Source organism: Podarcis melisellensis (genome assembly GCF_964234715.1).
Source record: "Podarcis melisellensis genome assembly, chromosome: 8".
NCBI classification, from domain to species: domain Eukaryota; kingdom Metazoa; phylum Chordata; class Lepidosauria; order Squamata; family Lacertidae; genus Podarcis; species Podarcis melisellensis.
Window position 1 is genome coordinate 65465135 of NC_138540.1, and position 25103 is coordinate 65490237.

Sequence of the window (25103 nt, forward strand, 5' to 3'; positions counted from 1 at the left end):
GAAGTGTCTTCGGACAGCGCCGGCTCCTGGCCTCTTGAGCGAGATGAGCGCGCAACCCTAGAGTCGGTCACGACTGGCCCGTACGGGCAGGGGTACCTTTACCTTTACCTAAGCAAGAAATTAAATGTTGAATGATGCAGAGCTCGCTCAATATATTTTTGCACTTGAGGCAGGAAATTTAAGTTCATCCTCTCTCTCCTCTCTGCCCCTTAATATCACACACAAATTGCCTCCTTCAGGCAGCTTTTCCACTCAGTCTCATGGCAGGCCCAGCCCTGGAAAGATGTCAGATCCGTAGTGGTCTGAATTGCAAGTGCTATTATGAGCATTTGACAATTGCTGCTGTGAGAAATCTCCATTGAGTAACATTCTTGTCTGTCTAGCACACAGTTCCTCTGTATTTACAGATCCAAGTTTAATCTACCTGGTGTCTCGCTGATAATCCTAATTTAGCAATCTTCATGTAGTCACAAGGGGGCAGAATTGGACAAAATGAAGGGCAATTATATCACTAGCATGTGGTGTTTATGAGATGACTCCTTGAAGGAATTCATGAATACATATACAGGAGGAAAAGTTGTCAGCAAAAGGTTTTCCATGTAGAGTTTTTGGGAAGGATGATTTGGGCAGGACCTTTTGTTTCTGTTGAGTGGTTTCTATGGTATCCTGAGAAAAACTGGACATCTATGTGAGCCGTAACTTTTACACAACTACAAAATTACATCAAATAGTCACTCCATGAACACTAAAGTTCAAATTAGGCTTGCCTCTTGGGTTCTTGATACTGTATGTTAGAGGGTACAGCCTGACGGTGGTCGAATGAAATCAGTGAAGTGAAATATAGTGAAAACTTTTTTTATTGATTTAAATGTTTATATACTGCTATATCAGAAAAATAGAGCAGTTTACATAAGAGGTTGTAATGTACGAGGCAAAGTGTGCTTTGGCAAACTCCTGTTGAACATGTCTGCAGTCCAAGAACTACAGAGGAACCTTGGTTTCTGAACTTAATCTGCTCCGGGAGTCTGTTCGATTCCCGAAACAGTTTGGGAACCAAGGCACGGCTTCTGATTGGCTGCAGCAGCTTCTAATCAGAAGCCGCGGAAGCCGCACCGGGCGTTCGGCTTCCAAAGAATGTTCAAAAACCGGAACAATTACTTCTGGTTTTCGTTTGTTCGGGGACCAGAACATTCACCTCCCAAGGCATTTGGGAGCCGAGGTTCCACTGTAGTTGAAGAGCTCTTTCAGCTCAGCTTATTTTTTTACAGTTACTTTTTGTGCCACTGTTATTTTGGATTCCTCAGCTCCTGTCTTCAATATATAGCACCTCCACATTGTTCCCTCTCTGAAACTACAATGGGCAATGAGCTGCTCTCTTCGTATGGGAGTCTGGTCTTTACAAAACTTACTCAGAACTTAGCCATGATTTAACAGTACTTCCAGTAGACAGAGCTCCATACCATCCAAACCACCTGCAACAGACACACTAAGTGTTAGATGGGCCTTGGACTCTCCACTAATCCCTTCCTGGATGGAGGAATTTATCTGCTTCAGGCCTTCTTGAAGGGAAAATTCAAGGTTTTTCTTTATGAACATTTACCTAAATTTTTGACCATATGCCTTTGTATTCCCTTTTAAACATATTTATCATTGTTTTAAAAACCAGGAAGAGAAGACGCAAGTAAATATAAAAAAGAAACATACTTTTCACCATTCATAATGCAAATCTTGATCTCCCCACCCAAGGGGCCAACTTTGAAAGGGACCACTCACCTCTCAATTATCTGACAACGTAATGACATCACATGTGGCACATGAGGAGGAGAGAGTGACCAACAGGACTGAACTTATGCACCAGCTGATGCACAAAGAGTTTCCTCCTCCTTTATGTAGAGCTTGGGGGCAGGAGAGTGTTCCCTGCAAGGAACTCACACATGCACTTGAACCAAGTGGGATTTAGGTTCTCTACCCTTGCACTAATGCATAAATGATGCCCCTGATTTCATGTTTGTGATCCAAATGCAGATTGGAATTCCCACCTCATCCACAAACATGCATTGACAAGGTGAAAAAGTGCTGCTGTTGCTGCTGCTGCTCATTTGGTTTAGCATTGATTACCAGACTGACCTCCCTGTTATTTGTTTTTCTTTCCTCCCACTCTAGCCTAATAGACAGAAGAGGATTTATCCAGGCAGATGTTGGGACCCCATCCACTCCTAAGAGTGAAATTCCTTCCTTTGGAACAAAATCTGATGCCAGCATGGTATGAGCCAACCCTTAAGCAGTCCTATGCCTATGCCTACCTCCAGCCGGTGCCTCTCCTCCATTTTACCATTTCCTGGGCCCAGGAAGGACAGCCTTGTAGGGCGGAGCCTCCAAAGTTCCTACTCAAAGCACATCCCATCGCCTTGTGCATTGATTTTTATTTGGTTTCATTTTTATACAGTGGAACTTAAATTGAACACTGCGGACTGCTGCAGTTAAGCCTCTAGACAGGGCCGTCTTTTCACAGGGGGGAAAAGAGTACTGGAGCCGCTTAGAGCAGAGAGTGCCTCTGGTTGGGAAATGCCAGCTTCTTGAAAGCCATCCATTCTCAGAGGGTCTTCTGCAGGGGTTGGTTGAAAAGGATGTAGTAACTTGCATGGAGTTAGTACAATGAAGCAGGGGGAAACCAAGGTATCTTCCCTGAAGCTATATTCTGGGTTATTTTTGAACTTGCTTCTTGGTTAAGGTGGACTGCTCTGCATAAGGGATCCCACCACAAAAGATAATTGGTGCTGCCCTAAGTTGTAAGGCAGAGAGCTGAACCATTTGAGGACACAGCACTCCATGCCGTAGCAGCAAGTGGTGCTTGCTGATCTGGTTTGCCTGGCTCCCACCGATAGGAATGAAGGGAGTGCAAACAGTTGAAGATCCCTAAGAAAGATCCTGAGCAGATCTACTGGATCAGCAGACAATGATTTCTCACTTTGGGAACTGACCAGGAGTTGTCCTTGTTCGTTTCAATTGCATGATTGCTGTGACAAGAGGATAAACACAGCCCAGTGAGGTTCTTTGTTTAATGGTTAGGAAAAAATGAAGCAAGCCAATCTGAGATTCTTAAGTGATGTGAATAGAGATGAGACATAATTCATTGATGTGCATATGGGTTAGAGAGCTATGGTGGGGATAGGGGTAAGGAAATCTGTACACAGGAGACCTGTTGACCAAAGGCTATTTTCAAAGAGGAATTTGGAGGGATATCTTCCTGCGTACACTGTCCAAAAATAAGCTTGTTTCCTGTAGGAAGTTGAGGCCATTCACTTCAATTCTTAACCAGTGACATAAAGACCAATATAACATGTTTCTTCTTACTGAAGATCCTCTTGCAGTGCCTCCCATCTTGTTCTGCTGAGTCCTTATGCATATAGGAAGGTTAAAATATGTTAGATACTTGAAATGTGTTTATTAAAAGCTGCTGGATATTTTTGCACATATTTTGTAGGTTTTTCTAAGGGTTTTTTAAAAAGTGACTTTTTACTATACATAAACCTGTGTCACAGGTTCTTGGAACCATGTTAGATATATAATTATTATTACAATGTTGAAATTTTTGTATCAAGTAATTTACATACACAAAGATCTCTAAGCCATTATTTCCTAGACTTCACCAGTCCATAGGAAAAGATGGGGAGCCCATAGCACACATTACGGCTAACTAGATTCTCCTTTCTTATCCCTATAGACCTGCAGAAACTAGGGTTTGTGGAAAACATGGTAGGATCTCTGGGCTCAAAGGGACAATTAAAGGGACAGAGAATCAGGAAAGGACAAACATTGCATTTTTTAAAAAATAAAAATTCGCATAATTGAAGTCACCTTGTAGGAATTTGTGCTAATAGCTAGTGACTGAGTTAGCAGTTGGATAGTGAATAAGTCAGATCTTTCCTTCCAACGTCATTCATGCTGTTCAGGGCCATGTGTTACATCCATCAGCACTTTTGAGTAGCACCACCCCATTCAGCAGAATGTCCTTGAGAGCGATCAGTTACAACAAACAAGCACCTGGCAGACTTCACCCACTGGCCACGTAGAGGATTCTTGTAAGGGTTTCTCAGACGGGCAGCAAATTACCCAGCACTGTAAAGAGGTATGTGTTTTGTGAAGAGGAAATTAGCATTCTCCACTCTCCATTAATAAGAGTTAACTGACATATTGTGGTGGGAGTAGCCATCTGTGTGTCCTCAAGATGTTTTTGTACTATAACTCCTATCATTCCTAACCTGATAGGAGTTGGATCTAGAGGTTCCTTATCCCACAAGTTCCTTAACCTTGTTCTATGCTTCCCTTGCTTTTCTTATTAATTTTGATTGTTCAAACAGCATAGTCCCATTCTAATGTTGCCTGACAAATCAGGAGAGTTACAGTGAGAAACCAAGAAGCTCATATAATCACTTCCCTTTCTAAAGCTTGGGTTTGTACTTAAGACAAGCTCAGGTACATACTGGACCAGGACCATACTGGAACACTCTGCTGGTGTCTAAAGACTTCCACACCATTTCCCATTCAATCGGGTGTGTGTCTGGACTTCATGATACACACCCATCTCTATAATAGGGCTGCTTGACCAGCATATTTATTCTGATAGGTAAAATTTGGCTTATTCATAGTGCAGATCTGAAGGGTTTTGTAACTGATCGGCCTCTTGGAGAACCTCTGAGTATGACTTATTCCCCCAGGAGGTATGACAGGTCTTGCAATTCTCTTCTGCTAAATATAGGAACCCAAGATACTATGGGTTTCCTAGCTAGTTCTCATCCTGACATCTGGATGCTATTGCAAAGGCTATTCCAAGTGTTGTGCTGGCTGATGCATGGGACAAGCGCTTGAACTCATGTGCCACTTAGGCAAGTGCCAAATCCGTTAATATTAACAGTCATGAACCTTGATGTTGAAGGCAGCAGTGCCCCCCAGTTGTGCCCTGCATCATGCCAGAGATGTCAGCCAGTGCTGTTCCCATCGCAGCCACATTAACAGTCTCATCTGTGAAGGGTGCATTTCCAAAGGATAGCCTTGCCAGCAAAGCAGTTTTGGTTGGCCAATGGAGCCCCATATGTTTCTGGAACTACCTTCTGAAAAGATAGCAGCTTTGCTTTCCAAGAGTTGATCTTATTTGGAAACACACTCATTTCTTGTACAACATTTCAGGAACAGAATCAGAAGTGCAGGAGGGAGAGAAGATTCCTGGCTTCCATAAGCCAGGCACACTAATCATTGTCCGTCCTAGATTACCCTCTTATTTACAGAAGGGTGGCCTCATTCCGTTATCAGGGAAGGATCCTGTTCTTGTTGAGGGAGAGCTCATGCCACCCTCCAACACCATCATATTTGTAAAGCTCAGGTGGGGAGGGAGGGGACAAGGACTTGTAGCAGTGTTACGTCTGTGTGAGGAGTTTCTTTTGTTATTTGCTTTTGTAATAAAAAAATTATTTTTAAAGAGCTAATTGCTTTGGATTTTGTGTTTGCATTTCCTTAATGCTAGATTTAAGAAGCTCAAGCTCAGGCTCCTTCCTATGCAAGAAGCTGAGCTTGGGCAAATCACTGGAGGAAGAACACCTGCTGGTTAAGATGGTTGCCTGGATGCTGACACTAGAACCCAGCAGGCATAAAAGCAAATACTAAGGGCTCTCATTGTGGTTGAGGATATACATGGGGGGTGGGGATCTGTGTACTGTTAATTGCAGTGATTTAGTAGTGTAGAGTTTCAAAGTAGCCATAACTTAAGCTGGCCAATCCCCGCACAAAGCACATTATGCTACTGATGGAGGGCACCCATGCTCTTTCTTTCTCTCTTCCCCTTTCCCTCCCCCAATTCTACTTCCCCAAACCTGAGACTGCCACGGTGCATAATCTCTGGTGTCTTCTCTAGGAGGATGCCTGCCAGGACTTTGCCATATCTTGCACTGCCTGATGGGATAACCCCATCCCACAGGATGGGTTAGCACTGCTCTCTGAAGGTTAGCTGGTAAGAACGCATTGGTTTTTTCCCCCTCGCCCTCATCTGGTGAATCATCTCATTGTTGCCGCATGAATTGCTTCAAGCCTGGAGCCCATCTATCCCTCCAGTCTGTGTGGCTGTTCTCATTTTGTTGTGTGCCCTACAACCCATCCCACCAATAGCTTAAGCCACGTGAAGATCTGTGAGGCCTGTGTGACAGCAAGGTAGCCTTCAGGGATAGGTTAGGAGAACCTTGAGCAAATGAGATAGATGTTCACGGTACCTTCTACTCTCACCTCCCACGGCAGGACTCCCTGTGGCACTAAAACCATCATTACACATGTGGAAGTTTTCCAGGCAAACTTGTCAACGTGATGGGAACATGTTTTCACACAGTCTGTTGCTTGCCATGTATGGGCTACTGCCAGATGCCCGGCTTACCCCAGTGGATTTTGAGACTACACAGAAGGCAGGAAATGTCTTCACAGGCTTTTTTGGCAGGTCTTTACACTTCTGTATGATAGGTTGGGGGACTAAAAATAAAAATTACCTCCCATGTACTAGTTACTATCATGAAGTAGTCAAAAACTAGGCAGAAATGTTTAGGTAATCTCTTGTTTGTGTAAATCAAGTTATAAATTAAGGTAGGATTGTGGTTGAGCCTAAAAGATGTCATGAGTATGCCATGCACAGTTATTTCCCAAAAGCTGGGACCAGGGAGATGCTTAAGCCAGACCTGGGGGTGGGGGTGGGGTCCAAGACCCAATACTGCCAACTCATTATTGAAACTAGTAGCAGATTATTTTTTTATAGTAGGTTATCAGCTCAAAAAAATTTGGGGGGCAGAACAAGGGATGATGTCCAGGATCATCAGCCTGCACCTACCTTGTTTTCATAAAGGATCTTTTTGTTCATGGCAGGTTAAGGTGGGGACAGGGTAGAAAATATCACCACTTAGCATTTATATATAACTTTTTATATAGTATGTGAAGAGCTTCACATTATCTCTGTTTTTCTTATGACTACAGTCTTCTCCCTATATTTCAGGTGGGACAGAGGCTGTGTGTGAGTGGTTTGCCTAATAGACCCACTCTCACATTTGAGGTGACAATTGAACCAAGAACTTCTTGGTTTACAGCCCAGTCTCTTAACCATTACCCCAGCTGGTGTGCAGGGTATCCACACCCAATTTTTTAGTGAAAAGCCAGAATCTAATCTGCTATCTTGGCTCTGCTCTTTTAATGGCTGTTGCCCCCACCCTCTCTGGTGCTCTCATTTTGTTGCCATCTCACGTCCTCCAAAATGAGGCTTAACCGTATCACATCTGTATGTGCACTGCTGGTAAGTAATTATGAGGATGCTTTGTTTGACAACAGTGTTGAATAAAGTGTGCAGGTGTTTCAGAACTCTGCTTCTCATTTGATTCAAAAGAGTATATTGATGTATGGAAGTTCATTGTTTTAACTTTGGGAAGTTCTGAATGCTTATATTACAGATAGATGGCCTGAGGTCTTGAGATGGACTTAAAATATGGATGTTCTGGAATAAGAGATATCTGGCAGCATTATCACTCGGAAACAGTCTCCTATTTTAATGTCTGTTTGCCTGGCTTGAATTGGTGCTGTTGCCCAGCCTCTTGGTTTACTTGTTGTGACTGTTCCATGGCAAAAATAGTCATAGCTTCCCAAAGTCTTTGATTTATATTAGGGATGGGCAGGGAGAGGGGTCTGCCTCTTGAGCCTCTTACCAAACCACCCCACCCCTCGCCAGGAGTGCTTTGCACCCTTCCTTGAGTGTCTTTGCCTTGAACTCTGATAATACTTTTTCACTTGTCTGGATGAAGGATAGTGTGTGTGACGTGTGTGGAAACAAGCCTGCTGTACAAAGGTAAAATTAACATTCATTGCTCCTTCTGGCCCTGCTCATGGCTGTCATTTGCCCCCTCAAGCTTGCCTAGGGCTGAAAAACAGGTTCCCCACCCCTAGTTTATATGCTACCCTTGGTGAAGAAATGCATGTTAACCACCCACTTGCCCACCTCACTTTCTCCTGTCTCCCATCAGCAAAAACAAATCTGGAGAACCTTCCTTATATCTTGCTCTCTCTTCACCTTGCCTTCCCCACTCCCCATCACTCACACAGAAGGGAGAAAGCTGTTGCTGCCCACCTGTCCTTGGCAAGAGCAAGCAAAAGGAGCAGCAGCTGGGGCAATGAGGGTTCTGCTAGCCGATAAAGTGAACTGCTTGTGTTGGGCTTGCGGCGACAGTTCTCTCCTTGCTGGAGTGCTGGGCAGAGCAGAAGAAGACTGAGCACTTGGGTTGAGCTTCCCAGCCATCTGCCTGCATTCACTGCTAGGGAAAGGGTGGGAAGTGAATTCCAAGTAGAACCCATCCCAGGCAAAATGCAACTTGCTTCCATCTGTTGCCCCACAGCCTGAGTGCTCAAGCAACCCAGCAAAGCCTCTCCTCACACCAGGGGCAGCCAACGTGATGCCCACCAACAGCTGTTGTACTGCAGCTCCCATCACCCCTAAACATTAACCATGGCAGTGGCAGGTTGGAATCCAACAACTTCTGCAGCTTCACATTGGCTATTTCCTATTTAATGACTGTTGCTGCATTTACAGTATTGTATGATGGGGGCAGTGTGAAATGAAGTTCCTAGCCATCCTGCTGAAAGTGGGCCGTGTATGTGTCTGAATGGAAGAGTCCATCAAACGGTCCTTTACCACACTATTTCTAGTGCTGAGATGCACCATGAACTTTGGGACACTTCTCTCGTCCGATGTGGCAGCAGAAGCTGTAGCTCAAACAGATGCCAAGGGAAGTGAATTAAGTGACTTGGGAGGCAACCTTACACACTTGGCTTCTGCCTGTATTTTGCTATCCAGACATTATGAGAAGGTCTTCTGTCCTTGCCTGTCCTTTTCTTACACTTGCATGCCCACATGAAACACAAATCAGAAACCTTTTTTTGTGTTTTTTTGTAATTACACTTAACTAATCAGGATCACTTTGAAATCCCTTTCTTTGGTAGTCTGAAATACCCAAGCCTCCTTTTCCTGACATTTCTCACCTGGACATTCATAAAGTCATCCTTACCAGAATGGCACTTGTTCCACATTTACCCAAACTGCACTAATTTCCCAGGATCTTCCCCCTTCCTCCTCTTTAGCTTGCCTGAAGGCACACCTACTCCTGTGATCATCCTTTTTTCTATCTCTGGTGTTTCCTTTTACTAATCCTATCTCTTTCTCTCTCTTTTTTCCCCCTTCCTGCACTGCTTGGGAACATCCAGTGTGTCCGGGGCACAAAAGAGATTTTGAGGACCCTCTGCGCCTCGTGGCAAAACCCAAGGCGACCCCAAGAGGCTCTGTCAAATATCTGAAAGTACAGCCATTGCCACCACCTGTGCCTCTCTACCCTCCAGGGCTATCTATTTATTTATATTTAATATATCGCTGCATCTCTTCCCGTTTCACAGCAAGGATAGGGAGATGCCACATGCACAAGGAAAAAGCTACTCCAAACCCTCAGGCAGAGGTTGCTCCTGCTGTCTGTAGGGTTCGAAGCTTAAAGCCATACATGCCACCTGCTGTGAGTGCAATAACGGGAGTTCCTATTTTTTTGTGGGTGGGGGGAATAGATTCTAGCATCTAAGCACATCAAAGCCGGGGAGAGTTTTTATCTAGTCCTGCTCTGCAGAAAAGATGTCTCAAGGCTCCAGAGATTCTAGGAGATAATTGTGTTACTTTTCTAGTCAATTGAAGGCACCCACCTCTTCTCTCTCCCCTCCACCCCGATCTGCTTGTGATGTCAAGAACTGATGTGTCTTTAGCTGCAGCAGAGCAGGGCCCATTAAGCTGTGTTTGCACTAGCTGTTTAATGTGCTCCCACTTGATGCAGTTGGTCAAAACTTGCATCTGTTTGAATGCGATGTGGTGCATTAGAACTGTGAACCAATACCCAGGGCTCTGTGTGTCTGTGTGTGATGTGATGTGATTCCACAGGAGCATTAAAAACAATTTTGTTTCAATGTGGTAATGGATGCAGAATTCCTGTTCCTGAGAATCATATGCTTTTTTTTCTTTAAAAAGGGCAAGTTCTAAACCTTAATTGTTACAAAGATATGCTTACTATGTGTAGGTGCTGTTTCTGCCGAAATTTCAAAGCCAGAAGGGTAGCAGACTTGGATTTCCAATGACTCAAGGTGGAGATTTGGTTCTGTACATCACCTTTCAGTCCTTCCCATCACTGGCAAAAAAAACAGAAATATGCAAATTTGTTAAATGATTATGTAAATAAGTCAACTAGCATAATTTATACACTGCGGAATTTAGCTTTTCATGATATAGAACTTTCTTTTCTTCTACCTTCTTAAGCACAGAGTGGTACACAGCCCTGCTATATAGGATGCTGTGCCTAACCCCTGTCTTGGGCTGCCCCACGAGGATGAGCGCAGCCAGGTCACCCCTGCTGAAATGCACAAATGTAGCTGATACAGCCTGCAAAGCAGGATTTTGCGTAGGCTGTGGATTAGAAAACCCACATCTAAGCTGCTTATTCAAACTTTTGAGTGTTGGGGGAAGGTGCACACTCCTTGGGTGTAGTCAGATAGGAATTTGTACCTTCCGGCATTTTAACTTGCTAATAAGCTCACTTGTTTTTAGGATTCCTTTAGATCTATTCCCTCTCTTTCATCCTCCACACCAAAAATGAATAAATATACCATTAACAGTATTTTGTAGTGCTTATCTAACAGTTCCTGTACAGAATTCTGCCTTGCCTCACCTTTTGCAGGTAGGTGAGGGCCAAGGAGCAGGGAGGTTGTCAGGCGGCTCTATACAGAGAGCAAAACCAAACCCTTTCGGTCCCTTAAGTGTAGTTGTGTAGGGTTTGAAATTCAGTTATGCCTTTCACTTTTGTAACAATAAAATTTCTCCTATCTTACTCCATGACTCTCTGGTTTTTGCGTTTTAATTGATGGAAACATCTTCTTTGCAGGGCTGTCCATTTTTCTTTGCTGCCTACTACTGTTGCAATGCAGTACTGTATACACCTAACTCTGCCTGTGATCTTGCAATCACATGGTGTGTGACATGGTGGACTGTGTTGCAAACAGCAAACTCTTTAGACTTAAATCTGCAAAGGCTAGATGGATAAATAGCTGGTACGAGGCAGCTTTGTATGATATATTCTCTCTCTCTCTCTCTCTCTCTCTCTCTCTCTCTCTCTCTCTCTCACACACACACACACACACACACACACACTGCATTGTGTACCACAGAGCTGAGGAACTTGTGTCCCTCCATCTGTTGCCTGTCTCCAGCTCCCATCATCCCTGCTCATTGGCCAGGCTGGCTGGTGCTGATGGGGGCTAGAGTCTAGCAACATCTGCAGGCTCACAGGTTCCTCACCCCTACTCTACAATGTACAAATGAGAAAACGTGGTACAGAAACTGACAACTGTGGTGGATTTTTACACTACATGTAACATTTTTATGGTACAAGCAAGACAATGTCACTCCATACTTATCAAGTCAGAAGTGTTTCTCAGATTCTAGGACAAAGACTAATGTCTGTTCTTGTAATGTATGGTTGGATAATCAAGAAAAATGAATGGAACCCAGATCTCCCTCTTTCATTGTTATTTAAATGTTGAACCAAGATAATCAGTAGAAGGTAAAGGTACCCCTGCCCGTACGGGCCAGTCTTGCCAGACTCTAGGGTTGTGCGCTCATCTCACTCTAGAGGCCGGGAGCCAGCGCTGTACGCAGACACTTCCGGGTCATGTGGCCAGCGTGACAAGCTGCATCTGGCGAGCCAGCGCAGCACACGGAACGCCGTTTACCTTCCCGCTGGTAAGCGGTCCCTATTTATCTACATTCACCCGGAGGTGCTTTCGAACTGCTAGGTTGGCAGGCGCTGGGACCGGACGACGGGAGTGCACCCCGCTGCGGGGATTTGAACCGCCGACCATGCGATCGGCAAGTCCTAGGCACTGAGGTTTTACTCACAGCGCCACCCGCGTCCCCAAGATAATCAGTACTTAGGTGTTAAAAGAAGACTGCTGCTCTGGATGCATCTGCTGTCTATGTACTGAGACAGCCTACTTTGCCTTTTTATTTTGCAGCATTTATGTTGCTGTATGTGCAAAAATATAAATTGGCTGGGGGGAGCAGAAATCTGGGAAGGATACTGGAAAGTCTGACAACCATTCTGTGTCAAGCTTTCTATGTTCAGAACCCCTTCTCTATATATTTTTGTTCTGACATTTTTTATTTTTAACATGCAGAGTTCTGGCACCCTTTGCGCTGTAGCCTTGTTTTTCCTTGGTGCAGAGTAAATATTATTATTATTATTATTATTATTATTATTATTATTATTATTACCCCGCCCATCCGCCCATCTGGCTAGGTTTCCCCAGCCATTCTGGGCAGCTTCCAACAAAATATTAAAAATACATTAAAACATCAATCATTAAAAACTTCACTAAACAGGGCTGCCTTCAGATGTCTTCTAAAAGTCAGATCGTTGTGTATTTCTTTGACATATGGTGGGAGGGCGGGCGCCACTACCGAGAAGGCTCTCTGCCTAGTTCCCTGTAACTTTGCTTCTCGCAGTGAGGGAACTGCCAGAAGGCCCTCAGCGCTGGACAATGGGGGTGAAGACACTCCTAAATGCAGCCCTAGCACGAGGTTCGAAAGTAGACAGCATGGGCACTTCTCTTTCATGATGGCAGCATGCTCTGTACTGTTTGGAACCCAGGCACAAAGACCCGCCCAGATGTCTGACATTCCAGCCTGTCATAGTGAGTTTGAGCCTTTCCTCTCTAGCAGGGCTTCCCAAGCTGTGGTCTACAGCATGGCTGTGAAGAGTTCAAACTGTAACACAGCGAAATACAACATATGAAATAAAAGCAGCAAGAAAAATACAATTAAAAGCAGTAACATGCTGACCTGTGCTCTGCATTTGCTAAAGTGGTTCACCCAGGTCCTCAGCAATTATCGAGTACTGGAGTCCATGGGGAGGTGGGGAGGGGCAGGGAGGAAGTGTGGGAACATTCAAATATCTAGTTATTTACAGCATAAAGTAAAAGTTGCTTACGGTTTAAAATATGACTCAGAGGTGGCTGGAGTGGCAAGGATAGTGGAGGGATCTTTGTGGGCATATTCCAAACTTTGGGTTGCCTGAGGTTAAGCATGTGTTTCATAGGGCAGGTGGGTTTCGAAGCAATAATAGGCACCAGCCAGAGCCCAGTTGGTAGCATTTATCTCAACCCTAGGGCAGCCTTTCAGGCCTCTAATTGGAAGGACACCAAGCACTCGCTCTCACACACAATAATTGCCAGTTAAGTCACTGCTGTCATCTCACTGTGTGTGTGGAAGGAGACGAAAAGGCTCTAGGTGACTCCTCTGCCTTAGGAAGTCATTGTCCATGGAGGTTCAAATCTCTCATCTACTATCACTTAAAGCACCCCCCCCCAAAAGAATCATGGTAACTATAGTTTATGCATGACAGCTACAATTCCCAGCATCCTTAACAAACGACAGTTTTTCTTTTTTGTGGGAGATATGTGCTTTTTAAAATATGGCAACCTTAGGATATTGACTTAGCTTACAGCAGGAATGGGTAGCCTCTTGCACTCCAGATATAGCTGAATTACAATTCTCCATCATCCCTGAGCATTGCCCATGCAGCCTGGGACTGGTAAGAGTTGGAGTTTAATAACATCTGGAGGGGTGTGAGCTCCTCACAGGTTCTCCCCTTAGAGGCTTCGGGTGCTCAAAAGCGCTTTACACATGCTAAGTATTGTTCCCTGATGTGGACAGCTGTTAGCCCTGAGAAGATGGAACCGCTTTACACAGAGGTAATAAACTTGCTGGGGCTTCTCCCCCATTTATTTATTTTTTACATCCTGCTTTTAGACTTTCTGGAGGCAGCAGGTGTCTGACTATTGCTGGGAATGTGAGCAATAGCCATCTTGTATTAGCTGAAAATACTTCTTGGTGGCTTAGTCATGACATCAGTATGCTGACCAGCAGCAGGCAAGCCCCTTAGATTCGGAGCTGACTCAAGAATCATGAACTTTCTTGGTGAGTGATTAGAAAACACTGATCTGTTTCCCAAGAGTTCTCGCCTGGCTTGCCATGGCGCATTTGCACTGATGGTACCAGCCGCATGCTCATTATATTGTGTTCTCTCCTGGGAATCGTATTCCAGCACCCCCAATGCCAGAAAACTGCTTGGAAATTCATCCTCCCAAACCAACATAGCCACAGACGTTGGGGACATTGCTAATGCCAGCAGAAGCACTGTGTTTGTCATGAAAAAGTGCCACACAAGCATATAATTAAGTGTCCTGCGATTCTGCAATCTGATACGAGACACTCCCTTAAGAACCTGCAGGAATGTGAGGAGGTTGCAAGTGTAGCTCAAGAACCACCTTAGTGCAGAATCTGATAGCAGACGCCCACAAGGTTATTTTGTTTTCCGGTGCTATTGCTTTTTCTAACATTTCTACTACCACCCTTCCTATAAAAGGCTGTGTACAATCAAGCAATGAAAACACAGGGACCCTTGACAAGAAACGCAGCCCCTCCAAGTCCTAGCTTGAGGAAAGAATTCATTGTTTGTGAACAGTTTTAATTTATTTGGATTGGAATCTTGGGGAAATACCCTGTCCCTAAAACAGGCCAACTTCCTTGCACAACCAATTAGCAGTATATGGATCTGAGTCAGACCCATGACCCATCATCTATATGGGCTGACAGCAGCTTTCTAGCTTTGAAGGCAGAGTGTCGTCCCCCACCCCCCATTCATCACTTGCTGCTTTTACAACTGAACCTGGGGCCTTCTGCATATAAATCAGGTGTTTTGGGCATATAGCATATAGCACTCTTCAAATACTTGGTGTGCTGTCATACTGAAAAAAAGGCCAAAGACTTGTTCCCTGCTGCCACAGAGGATAGGCCTAGATCACATAGGCTTAACTTACAGGGAGTTTCAGCTGAACATAAGGAGAAAGCTCTCAGCCGAGCAGTTTGCCAATGGAACCAATACCTGGGAGCAGATGGGCTCTGCCTTGCGGAGATATGCAACCAGTCACCTGCAGAGCTGCACCTAGAGGTTGGCAAGACTGCCCCCCCCATCACCCCAGAAACCTGTATCCAGCTATCTGTGAAAGACTGTGAGGTTAGATAAGAGCTGGGAGCTGAGCGGTAAGAGCAGGCATAGGCAAACTCAGCCCTCCAGATGTTTTGGGACTACAACTCCCATCATCCCTAGCTAACAGGACCAGTGGTCAGGGATTGTGGGAATTATAGTCTCAAAACATCTGGAGGGCCAAGTTTGCCTATGCCTGGGTAAGAAGAAGAGGAAGAAGAAGAGTTTGGATTTGATATCCCGCCTTTCACTCCCCTTCAGGAGTCTCAAAGCGGCTAACATTCTGCTTTCCCTTCCTCCCCCACAACAAACACTCTGTGAGGTGAGTGGGGCTGAGAGACTTCACAGAAGTGTGACTGGTCCAAGGTCACCCAGCAGCTGCATGTGGAGGAGCGGAGACTCGAACCCGGTTCCCCAGATTACAAGACTACCGCTCTTAACCACTACACCACACTGGCAAGAAATGGCAAGAGAGTATGATGGTAGATAGCTGGAGACTATGGGGTGTATGACATATATGTGTGTGGCGACGCAATGCCGCCGTCACAGCGAGATCAAACACAGGAGAAGCTTGCTTCAAGTACTTGGGTCGCGTAAAATGTAGTAATTTCTAGTTCAGCTATTGCAGTAAGGTGATTTTTTTGTGTGGAGGGGGGAGCACCAATACAGCTCCTTGCCAAGGGCGCAAGGGACCCTAGGTTTGCCTCTGGCCATCTGTAAAAGGCTGCTCTAGCTCTGGATCCCCTGCTATGAGCAAAGGTTGGATCAAATGGTTCACAAGGCCCTCTCCTTCCAGTGCTCTGAAAGTGGACACCCCTCCTACAGTGCTGGTTGCTGCCCATTGTGATTGCCGGGGCTGAATATGGGGAGCCCAAACAGTAGATGGCACCAGAGCTAATGAGAGGCAGAGCCACCTAATTCTGGTTTTGTCACCATCCTCCCAGCTGAGTTCTGCTAGGATTGCACAAAGTCAGGCAGGTGGGCTGGCTGAGACTAGAATAGAAGTTGGTGGGGCAGTACCCCATTTAGCCTAATGGACCTGATTCCACTATCCTGCTACAAGGCCCTTGAAGTCATCTGGGTGTGTTCAGGGCTCCTGACCCATTCCCCCCCCCCCTTAGGAATCTCCCTGCACCACCCAGTCGCTTGAGTTGAAAAGAAAAGTGCGGTCTGTGTCACTGTGCTAAGATGCTATGAGGGAGTTTTGCTCAGACCACATAACGTAGATCAGCAATGAGTCACCCCTGGTGGAACAATTCACCTTCTCAAGCTGGAGCAACTGAGCTATCAGCCGCACCCATCCTCTCCTCCTGCTAGCCTGGGATGTATCACCCTAGGGTCAAAAAACACTCAGCAGTGCAAGGAATTTGTCATGCAGTTGGGCTTTCTCCCGTCTGTCTCTTTGGCAGTGTCGGAAGAAAGGAGAAGTCTTTCGGCAAGTGGCAACAGGTTTAGTTCTGAGAGTGAAACTTTTTCTGTACTTTCATGGAGACAAATGTGGAGCACGGCAAAGAAAAGAGGAGAATGTATGGGTAATGTCTGTTGAAGTCTCTTTGTAGCTATATAGAAGGTTCCAGGTTCGTTCATTCCTCAGCATCCCCAAGCAGGTCTGGGGAAGACTTCTGTATGAAATCCTGGAGAGATGCTGCCAATTAGTGTAGATCAGTCAACATGGTGTCTTCCATATGTTGCTGGACTATAAGTCCCAGCATTCCTAGCCACTGGCTATACTGGCTAGTGTTAATGGGAGTTGGAGTCCATCAGCATTTGGAGGGCACCACATTGGCTATCCCTGCTGACTATATGTTACTTTATATAGCCAGTTAGTGTATATGGAGCTAGACTCTGTATATGGCTGAATCCTGTGCAATGCTGTACACGATAGGCACCAACTCCTTAGGGCTGATGTGTCTTCAGCCCAGTGGTGTAGCATGGGTTGTCAGCACCCGGGGCAAGGCAAGTAATTTGCACCCCCAACCCGTGGATTTGCACCCCCTAACCCGTGGATTTGCACCCCCTAACCCGTGGATTTGCGCCCCTAACTCTAACCCCCAGATGTTGCGCCCGGTGTGGCCGGCCCCCCCTGCACCCCCACACTACGCCACTGCTTCAGCCCCCTCCATATTGTTTAGCAGGGGGCTCAGCCCCACTCCCAATATTGAGGGGGCAGAGGAGGCTGAGCCAAATGTGGTGCAGCATCAGTGGCAGGCTCCTTTTGAGTGCGTGAGAGAGGAGGAGCTGTGGCCATTGACGGGGTGAGGCGCTGGGCTAGGCACTCAGCTGCCTCCTGACGATGCACTTGCAACATTTGTGGTGGGGAAGAGAATGTGCTTTAAATATACAGTGGTACCTCGGAAGGCTAATGGAATCCGTTCTGGAAGTCCATTCGACTTCCAAAATGTTTGGAAACTAAGGCACAGCTTCTGATTGGCTGCAGGAAGCTCCTGCAGCCAATTGGGAGCCATGGAAGCTACGTCAGACATTTGGGTTCCAAAGAACGTTCACAAACAGGAACATTCACTTCCAGGTTTGTGGTGTTTGGGAGGCAAAACGTTTGACTCGCAGGGCGTTCGTGATCTAGGGTATGCCTTGTATGGTGTATATGCAGCCTTAATGATTTGAGTAGGGCCTCTCTCAGAATGCAGTGAGTCAGTTATAGTGGTACCTCGGTTCTCGAACGTAATCTGTTCCAAAAGACTGTTCGAGTTCCAAAATGTTCGAAAACCGAGGCGCGAAGGGCTGTCCGCAAATTCAACTGAGAAAATTGAAAAACACGTAGTGGATGCCGTTCATCTTCCAAGGCGTGTTTGAAAACAGAAATGTTTACTTCCAGTTTTTCAGCATTTGGGTTCTGAAATGTTAGTCAACGGAGACATTCGAGAACCGAGGTACCACTGTATTCTGCTGCATTTGGGGGCCCTTCCTGGTGAGCTGGGCCCTGGACCTCGGTCCCAAAGTCCTTCCCTGACAGCACCTGCAGTTGCTACCAGTCAGAGTAGACAGTACTGGGCTAGATGAACCAGTAATTTGATTGACTACAAGCAGCTTCCTAAGATAGGTGTGCGAGATCCTTGGCCTGTGATGATTTGTCATGGCTGATTCACATATGCCAAACAATCACATGAGGTTGCAATCACCGAGTGTGAACATGTGTGAACAGATGCCACATCCGCACCTCTCCGAAGAGGAGTCCACTCCTCCCTGTCAAACTGTAAAGTGACTGTTAGGTGTGGCAGGTGCTTTTTGGAGATATCACAGAAAAAGAAAACGACTCCAGCCAACAAGCTTGACACCTTTGAGCTAAATCTTGATGTCTTTAAGTGATTATCTGTATTATTGTCTTCCTATTAGCTGCAAGTCACTGGGCTAAGGAGATTTATGTTCTATCACATGCAGAGTTCCTTGAACTTGGATCTCTATGTAAACTTGAATAGCTGTGTTAAAAACAGAACAGTTAGGAGGCTGGGCTATTAGGGCAAATGGGACCGTGCCCCACCAACCTCAGTCTGCCAATAAGCTTCCAGTGTCTTAGTCCTGTGCTGCCAGCCACGGCAGAGCTCAGCAGAGGGAGAAGCCAGCCAGCCAAGTCTCAGGGGGGTACTTGCCTGGAGACAGAGTTTGCATACAAGGTCCAGGCCAGTCCTAAGGTCAGGAGTATCTTAGTTCACGTAGTCAAACAATCCAGGGGTCAAGAAAGCCAAGGGTCCAAGGTCACAAGAAGCAGCAAGGACAGGCCAGGAACGACGAAGGTTGTTTCCCTCAACTGACTGAGGCTGGAAACCCTGCTTAAGAAAGTTGGATCTTGCTGGTTCTCATCAGGAGCAAGAAGGCTGATCAGCAGCAGGTGGAGTAAATTCGCCTTCGGCTCCTTCAGGCTGCTGCTCAGCAGGTGAAGCTGACTCCTGGGCCCTGACATCGAGTGAGTTTCTTCCAAAGAGCATCAACCTGGAGCTTCTCACCACTTGGAGAAGCGGGGTGAGCATAGCCATATTCAACTATCTGCACATTATTGCAGGTGGCAGTGGAAATGTGTTTAGTGGGAATATGCCATTTTGAGTTACAGGCAACTTATCATTTACACAGGGGTTACATTCCAAGCCACCATGCATTTAAGTGAAATTGCATATATTTGAAACACCATTGAAAAAGCCTGCAAACACCCTGTTCTGCCCCAACCCTGTCCCTTTCTGTGACGTTTTGGGGTCATGTCTGTGTTCGGCACGGTTGCACACAGTTTGCACACACATATTCAACACACGTAAATTGCTCCAGATAGCCAAGTATTGTTGTCTCAAATAATCCTGGGAACTCTAGTTTGTTATGGATGTTGGGAATTGCATCTCTGTAAGGGGTAAGCTGTAGTTCCCACAATTCTTTGGGTGGAACAGTGTACTTTAAATGTATGGTGTGTAGGCAGCCTAAGGCACCTTCCAATGGTCTTATGTTCCTAAATGGTAAAGCTGTTCCTGGTTAGTATTGCTTCAGTTTGCAGGTGGCTTATTTCCCCCCACATATTTGAATAAACATAGTTTAATGTTTTCTGTGTGCGGGAGAGTAGGATTACTTTTGTTTAATGGCAGAGTATCCAAACATGCACCCCTTCTCCTCTGCTGTGGTACATTTCAGGGAAAGCTTTATTTGTTAAAATAATTTACTATATATACTGCTCTCTAATTTAAAATGGCTCACGCACCCATAAAATCACAATAAAAATCCAGTTTAAAAGATCAATAAAACAACAACAGTATATCAGCCGCAGTAACCGCTGTGGTCCTGTTCCATTGATCATATAAACTGGTCCCATGTTTGGAAGGGAGGCGATTTCACATAGTCAGTACTGGGCGTGTAGATGCCACACATTTAAAGCACACACAACAACAACAATTCTGGGAACTGTAGTTTACCCCTCACAGGTCTAGGATTCCCAGCACACTTGGAAAAACTACAGTTCCCATTTTTGGGGGGAGGACGAATGTGATTAGATATATAGTTGGCATACTGAAATCCTCTGGAAAATACTGGCTAGAGAATGCTGGGGATGGACAGGTGTTAAGATTGGGACTTGTGGGTCAGGTTAGGTTTTTGTGCACTGCCCCCTGGAGGGGAACAGACACTTTTATTTGAGCTCATGCTCTGTGGCCCATTTTTGTCCATGATGCCTGTCAGGAGGACAAGCGACCTCTTGCCTAAGAGGTCTCAGGGTCTCTCTGTCTCTCTCTCTCTCTCTCTCTGCATCCCTGGGCAGGTGAGCATTCATTCACCGTCTTGCTCAAAGAGTGAATCACTGCCACTTTCCTTTTAAGGAGAGGCTGCAGGAAAGGAAGTGGGGGAAGGGCTGCTCATTGAGCGCTTCTTCACCACGCCTTGTTCTTGCTCCAGGCTGAGACGCCAAAGCCAAAAGCCGATCCCGGCAGCTGAACTCAGCAGAGACTCTTGAGGGCTCTTCGAGTAGCTGCCTGATCTCTCTCCTTGCCCAGCACTCCCTTCCGTTGCCCCCACGATGGCCAGGAACCACCAGGTGCAGAAAGCCAAGCTGGCTGAGCAGGCCGAGCGCTATGAGGACATGGCCGACTTCATGAAGGCAGTGGTGGAGGACGGAGCTGAACTCTCGAACGAGGAGCGCAACCTCCTCTCCGTCGCCTACAAGAACGTGGTCGGCTGCCAGAGGTCTGCCTGGAGGGTCATCTCCAGCATCGAGCACAAGACCGAGGAAGGCGACGACAAATCCCAGCTGGTCAACGAATACCGGGAGAAGATTGAGAAGGAGCTGAAGGATGTCTGCAACGTTGTCCTGGGGCTGCTGGACAAGCACCTCATCAAGAAAGCCAGCGACCCAGAGAGCAAAGTCTTCTACCTGAAGATGAAAGGCGACTATTTCCGCTACTTGGCCGAGGTGGCCACTGGGGATGACCGCAAGCAGATCATCGACAATGCACGGAAAGCTTACCAAGAGGCGATGGACATCAGCAAGAAGGAGATGCAGCCCACTAACCCCATCCGGCTTGGCCTCGCCCTCAACTTTTCGGTCTTCCACTATGAGATCGCCAATGCCCCAGAAGAGGCCATCAAGCTAGCCAAAACCACCTTTGACGAGGCCATGGGCGACCTCCACACGCTCAGCGAAGATTCCTACAAAGACAGCACCCTCATCATGCAGCTTCTCAGGGACAACCTCACATTATGGACCGCAGAGTGCTCAGGAGAAGAAGGGGGAGAGGCTGGTGAAGAGCCAAAGAACTGAACTTTGCAGACTGCAGAACGACGGTAACTCATTGTCTCCCCTGCAACCTCACTGTCTCTCTCCCACCCGTCCCACTTTCCCAACCCATCCTATTTTTATAAGATTCATTTTCTCCAGCTCCTGGGAGCTCCAGCTGGATTTTTATAGCAAAAGGGGACTGATCCATGCGCAAATGGGACTTCAGCATTTACCTAACTCTCCTCATGTGGCAGCTTTTTGGAGGGGCATCGCTATTTCCTGGCCTCTGTACTTCCTGGTATGTGACCTCTTCCTGCAACCCAGAGCTCCTTGCTTGTATTAACTCTTGTATCTATCTGGTCAGCACCTGGTTAACACGAGAGTCTTCCTGACCTGTCATGGAGGACAGAGATATCTGAATGTATATGTGTGTATACATATATTTAGTGTTTAACTGTGGAAGAAAGAATTTTTTTGTTTTGTTTTGTGTGGTAAAGTTGCCAAAGTAGCAGCTGAACAGAGTTAAGCAAGAGTTGTCACCTTTGCTTCTCACGGCACCTCTTTTTAAAAAGTTAATCTGCTGGGTTTTCTCACTCAGGGCATCCTGTTGTAAGAAGATGGAGGTGGTGGGCCTTTTCAAGGGTAGCGGGGGGGCAGGACGGGGGGGAACTCTTCTGAGTGGGTTAAGAATAGCAATCTCAAGAGGGCCTCTTGTTATCATGGTGTTACTGAGGTGGTTTGCTACAGTCTTCTTCCCCAATAAAAAGTTCACTTTCACACCTACCTTTTGTAGTTCTGGTCTTCACTTTCTTTCTCCCCGCACCCCAGACCCCCTGGGCAGTAGGAGGGGGAATGGGGTGGCACCCAGAGGGTTCCCCAACCCTTCTTGCTGGCATGCTGTGGGACGGGGAGAGAAGATCTGGGAAATGCGCAAGCCTAAGCAAAGCGTGTGGAAGACAGGTTGGTGCACGTCAAGGCAGCCTTTCTGCTCCTCTGAAATCGGAGGCGCTCCTGCAAGCTTCGGGGGAGGCGGGAGGAAAGGTTACGCCTGAAGGCAGAGCGGTGCAACCTGAAGATGAGGTTGGGCCTTATCTGGGAAAGAAAGAGGCCAGGGTGGAGTTGCAGAACCACCCTGGGGAGAGGCAGCCAGGGACAGGTATGGCTTTGATCTGGGCAGAAAAGGGAGGCTGCTGCTGCTGCTTACCTACCCAGGGGAAGAGCGTGCCCTTGCTTCTCTCTACCTGTGCAAATGTTTCTCCCTAGCTCAGATGACAGAGGAGACAGAGCTAATCCCACCAATGGGATCCCACCCACCCCGCACACCACAAAAAACTGCTTCAGACTTTGGACATTCAGGGAAACATTCCGCTTTGACTCATGTGCCAAGGACTCCCATTGCCATACAGAAAATTGGTGAGGAGGGTGCATGCCTTAGGGCAGGGCCATGGCTCAGTGGTACAGTGCATGTGTGTTGTGCACAGAAGGTCCTGGGTTCAATACTTGGCATTCCCAGGTCAGGCTGGGAGAGAGATTTTATCTGAATTTATGGCTGAATCCAATGCTAGTCCAGGCAAAGTAGACCCATTGATATTAATGGACCTAAGTTACAGATACATTGATTACAGTGAGTTTACTCTAGGTAGGACTAGTATTGGTGACAACGCAGAGTTCCTGTGCAGGGCACACACTGGCCTGACCAATTGGCTCCTCACAAAAATGAGAATGGGACCAATAATTTAACCAATATCCTTATGGGCTGAAAGTGTGGCTGGCCAACTGCAATTCCACTTGCAGCTTTCAGCAGAAGGGGAATAATTTTGTAGAATTTATGTGTAGGGATAGGGAAGAAACACAATCCAATTCACATTTAAAAGCAAGCTTACCTAATTTATATTTTCCGAAACAATGTGTGAACCAAAACACAGCCATCCTTTTAAATTCGCACTTCTGCAAATCTTGCTGTGGCAAGTTATATATGCAAAAATGCATTATATTTGGAGAAAATGCATTGTATAAATGTGCATACAGTATTAGGCACCAAATTTGCTCTAAAATGTTGACAATTTTTCACGAGGGCTTAAAAATACCAACCACTGCAAACTGATGTGTATAAGTAGGGAATTGAACTGACGACTGGAAAAATGAGAAACTAAAAGACACCAAAGTTGAGATATCCACACATCCCTCCTTATGTGCTATTAGCACTCACAAAGGAATCCTTGATAACCCATCCACCCATCCACCCCCAAATCCCACCGTGATTCCCTGGAACACAATAAATTAAGCCAAACCTTCCACTTTATTTCTGGAAGAAAGGGTTTATTAAACTGCATTGCCTCTATCACAGGGCGGATGAGCAAATGTTCTCAATTATCAAAGTGATTTTTCTAGTTTTCACGGAACCTGACAATGTGTTGCCAGTTTCTACTTCCAGTGAAACTGGAGAGGGTGCGGCTCAGACTGCAAGCAGCCAGCAGCTGGGACTGTCTCCTGTGGCATTTCAGTAGCCTAATGCTTTTCCCAGGACCTTGAGAGCTGCTGCAGTGCCACTCATTCCTGCAGCACGGCATGAGAAGCTTGATCTCCAGGCATGACCAGGAAAGACTCCTCTCTGAAACTCTAGGGCAGAGCTAGCCAATGCAGTGCCCTCCAGATGTTGCTGGACAGCAACTCACACCATCCTTAACTTGGCCATGTTAGCTGGGGCTAATGGGTGTTGGAATCCAACCGTATGAAGGGCACCACATTGGCTCTTCCAGCTTTGGAAATTTGTTGCCTGTCAGTGTAGACAATACTGAACCAAATGGCCCAATGGTCTTGACTCACTATAAGGCAGTTTCTTACGCAGAGATTTGGCAGGCATTTTATGTGGCAGGGCCAAGCTCAGTAGTACAGCCATGCATTGCATGCAAAAGCTCTTGGGTTCAATCCCTGCCATCTCCAGATACAACTGGAAAAGACTCCTTCCTGAAACTTTACAGAGCCACTGCCAGTCAGTGTAAACCAAACTTGGGGCTTCTGTGGCCCTCCAGGTGTCGCTGACTACAACTCCCATCATCCCTGATCATTGGCCATGGTGGCTGGGGCTGATGGAAGATGATCTCTAGCAATATCTACCAAGTTCCCCACTCCTGGTGCAGACAATGCAAAACTAGATGGACTAATGGCCTGATTCAGTATAAGGCAGGTTCTTATGTTTTCCCGGCATAGCCTGGAGTTTCTCAGTGCAGGAAGGAGTGGTTTTTCAGCAGCTTACACACCACTGAGATGAGTAGCAGGCCATGGTATCCCTTTACAGACCAGTTCGGTGTTAGGGAACACTGAAGTGGAAAATTCCACTTCTGCCTTCACCAATACTCCTGACCTACAGCCTGGTGCAAAAAACCAAAAATACATCAATGAAGGACATGGACTGGAATTGAATTTTGGATGCAGAACACTTGGTGTGCATTTACCAAATTTGCAGAGTTTATAAATATGAAAATTATGTTTGGCAAAGAACACCAGCCCATTTGTCATACACAAAGGGAACCTGCCAATCCTGAATTTATAAGCTGTGAGGCCCCTCCACATTTTCAGGCTTCTTTTGCACATGAGGCACACAATTCACAAAGAAGATCAGTTGTGCAATCCTCACTGAAGTGAACGGGAGCTGACTGAGAGCACAGCTCTGCACCTGCTCATTTCATAGCACCTCCCATTCATTTCAGTGATGCTTACAGAGAAAAACATGCCTGTCTCTTGTGCTCCATTTAATGCAAGAG

The 25103-nt window shown here is 46.2% G+C and overlaps 3 protein-coding genes across 7 annotated transcripts in view; 2 read left to right on the forward strand and 1 right to left on the reverse strand.

Annotated features, from left to right (window-relative positions):
* The window catches only part of ZDHHC18 (zDHHC palmitoyltransferase 18), a 33947-nt gene extending 23022 nt beyond the window's left edge, over positions 1-10925 (forward strand). The window contains exons 8-10 of one of the 3 annotated variants that reach the window (XM_081920786.1): positions 2164-2263; positions 5909-6004; positions 9274-10925. In XM_081920786.1, coding sequence (XP_081776912.1) covers positions 2164-2263; positions 5909-5950 — 142 coding nt within the window. In that variant the 3' untranslated portion in view covers positions 5951-6004; positions 9274-10925. Of the gene's footprint in view, positions 1-2163; positions 3473-5908; positions 6005-9273 lie in introns of those variants that run through there. The other 2 variants (XM_081920785.1, XM_081920787.1) reach the window with 2 other exon arrangements.
* GPN2 (GPN-loop GTPase 2) overlaps positions 3046-25103 on the reverse strand; it is a 56554-nt gene continuing 34496 nt past the window's right edge. For all 3 annotated transcript variants that reach the window (XM_081920846.1, XM_081920847.1, XM_081920845.1), the window contains exons 7-8: positions 10113-10229; positions 3046-3397 (exon numbers count right to left, since the gene is read on the reverse strand). The gene's annotated coding sequence lies outside the window, so the exon portion shown is untranslated. The remainder of the gene's footprint in view (positions 3398-10112; positions 10230-25103) is intronic.
* SFN (stratifin) lies at positions 20544-22122 on the forward strand. The gene has a single exon (XM_081920944.1). It carries the CDS (start codon positions 20641-20643, stop codon positions 21379-21381), a length of 741 nt encoding a protein of 246 aa, XP_081777070.1. The 5' UTR covers positions 20544-20640; the 3' UTR covers positions 21382-22122.